At 41.7% G+C, this 2,500-nt stretch overlaps 1 protein-coding gene across 2 annotated transcripts in view; it reads left to right on the top strand.

Annotated features, from left to right (window-relative positions):
- Positions 1 to 2,500, top strand: part of LOC116391350 (GRAM domain-containing protein 4-like) — a 16,445-nt gene that overhangs the window by 3,634 nt on the left and 10,311 nt on the right. For both annotated transcript variants that reach the window (XM_031861857.1, XM_031861863.1), the window contains exons 4-9: positions 720 to 840; positions 940 to 1,007; positions 1,504 to 1,636; positions 1,749 to 1,774; positions 1,961 to 2,052; positions 2,392 to 2,483. In XM_031861857.1, the coding sequence (XP_031717717.1) occupies positions 720 to 840; positions 940 to 1,007; positions 1,504 to 1,636; positions 1,749 to 1,774; positions 1,961 to 2,052; positions 2,392 to 2,483 (532 nt within the window). The remainder of the gene's footprint in view (positions 1 to 719; positions 841 to 939; positions 1,008 to 1,503; positions 1,637 to 1,748; positions 1,775 to 1,960; positions 2,053 to 2,391; positions 2,484 to 2,500) is intronic.

The following is a 2,500-nucleotide window of genomic DNA, read 5'->3' as shown; positions in this document are numbered from 1 at the left end:
GCTATTAAAGGGTAAGTTCACCAAGTCTGTCTTACAACAATATTCACCTGTTTGTATATTGAAACAGTTGTTCTTCACCGTTAACTGTTATTTTTTGTTTTATATGTTCACCTTACTGTGAACCATTTACTGTTTACATTCCTGGTATTGTGTACATTTGGCTTTTGCACCTTTTCTATTGATGATCTTTATTGTTTGTATTATGTTTTATTTACACCACATATGTTAGAGGTGCGGGAGAAACAGTATCGCAGTATTTGCTCGATATTTGACGCCAGGTATCAACTTTTATTATCAAACTGTTAATAAAGCAAATGAAACCTTTTGGTAATAGTTGCGTTTCCAGTCCACTGGATGGTGCCGAGTTATTTCTTGTGCTGTAGATATAACAGATGTTGACAAATTGCATAATTTGCAAATGAGAAAAAGGTTATGAATTGCAATACATGGCAATGTACGTTTTCGCAATACTCGGCATATTGCAAAATGTTTAGAATCGCAGTAAGATGGGTCTCTGGTGATTCCCTCCCCTTTGCATTCCAACTGCTGCACCACTATTTCCCTGCAGATAAAAAATAAAAAATAAGAAAAGCCCCCTGAAGGAGACCAGATGTAGAGCAGAAGATGTCACCTGAACGCCTCTCACCTGGCGGTGACGGTGTGACGTCAGTGGTCAGAGGTACTCACTTTGTCTCCATCATCATCATCCTCTGTTTCAGAGGAGGAGCTGCGGAAACTTAAGGATGAGTCCAACGTGGAGTCTCTGAAGCAGGAGCTGGAGAGGGAGCGCAGCAGGTGCATGGAGCTGGAGCAGAAGATCAGCGACGTCATCAAACCCAGGTGACTTTATTAGATGAGCTCGTTGGAGACGTCGGTCAGAGCAGCTTGTTCTTGAGGGTTTGCGTCTTCGCTGACGCGGCCGTTTCTGTCACTTCACAGACCTGAAGACTCACCTTCTCAGACGCCTAAAGCCCCGCCCCCTCCTCCACCTGCAGTCACCAGCACAGGTGAGGTTCTTACACTTACCAACCACTTTATTAGGGACACCTACACAATGTAATGCGATCCAGTATCATCTCCTTCCTTCTTATAATACAGTAACATCCTGTTTTTACATGAATACATGAGTAATAATAATCAAATTATAGAATATATAATAGTAGAACAGTCACACTTATATACTCCTACTTAATTAACATGTTGAATGCTGGAGCTTTACTTGTAGTATTTTTACGGTGTGGTTTTAGTACTTTGACTGAAATAAAGGATCTGAATACTTCCTCCACCACTGAGTAACAGATGAATTTATCAATACTTTTGTTCCTGCATTAGTTAGTAATTCTGTTACATGTAAAAACATAGTTTGGGTTTTATTTGTCCATATTTCTTTCTAAATGTCTCTGACATTTTAAGTCTGTTCCAGACCTCAGAGTATAAACTTTAATAAAATGCTAACGAACAGGTCGTTTACCTCCATCGGCCTCTTTTCTTCTCCGTCCTCAGACAAACAGAAGGACACTTTGTCCGACAGCTTCCTGAAGGGGCTTTACGACCGCTTTGGCGTTTATATCGAGGACTTCCGCTTCCAGCCGGAGGAGCAGACGGTGGAGGCGGACGAGCCGCTGAGCGCCAAGAGGTAGATAGGATGTTTACCGACGCAGTGACTGAAGCTGTTCTTTACTGTGTGTTGTTCAGTTGAGTTAGAGCTGCATTTGTCTGGAATCTAAAATATATATTCTGATCCACAGGTTGACTGAAAACATGAGACGGCTCAGTGAGTTTTTCTTTTCCGATTGTACTTGAAGGCATCACATTCAGTACAGGGGGGTGTGCACATACTCCTGCGCTCAGAGAAGCACTTTAGATTCTTTATTTAACCGTTTATTTAAAACAATACAGAAGACACAAAGCTGAGCTTTCAGTCTGTGATTGGTCGGTTGGTCCGTTGTTGTGTTTCCAGAACGAGGATTCAAACCTGTGACCAATTTCAAGAGGAACCTTACTGCCTTATCCAGCTGGAACTCCGTCTACACGTCGGCCATCGCCTTCATTGTGAGTCCAGACACACACACACGCCTACACACACACACCTACACACACCTACACGCACACACATGCGATTGATGAGGAAACTGAAGTATTGTTTTCTTCATTAAACAAAGAATGTTATTTTGTTTTATGAAAATAAGAAGCAGAAAATGTATTGTCAATATACTCATTTGCTAAATATTTTCTTAATTTAAATCTATTGATTTATTACTTGTCTTTGTCTTGATTCGTGTCACATTAAATTAATTCACCTTCATCTGTTTGTGTCCATTCATGTTTTTTTATTATCGATATAAAGACACATTGCCTCACTTCTATACACTTGTGTGTGTGTGTTAACAGGTCTACATGTACGCGGCGTGGCACGGCTGGGCCGTCCCCATGTTCCTGTTTCTCGCCATCCTCCGCCTCTCCTTGAATTGCCTCATCGCCAGGTCCGTGCAAGCCCCGC

Source organism: Anarrhichthys ocellatus, unplaced genomic scaffold, assembly GCF_004355925.1.
Source record: "Anarrhichthys ocellatus isolate YVR2014 unplaced genomic scaffold, GSC_Weel_1.0 scaffold2, whole genome shotgun sequence".
Classification (NCBI taxonomy): Eukaryota; Metazoa; Chordata; class Actinopteri; order Perciformes; family Anarhichadidae; genus Anarrhichthys; species Anarrhichthys ocellatus.
Note: the sequence above shows the minus strand (reverse complement) of the source record. Positions and strands in the feature narration are given on the sequence as shown.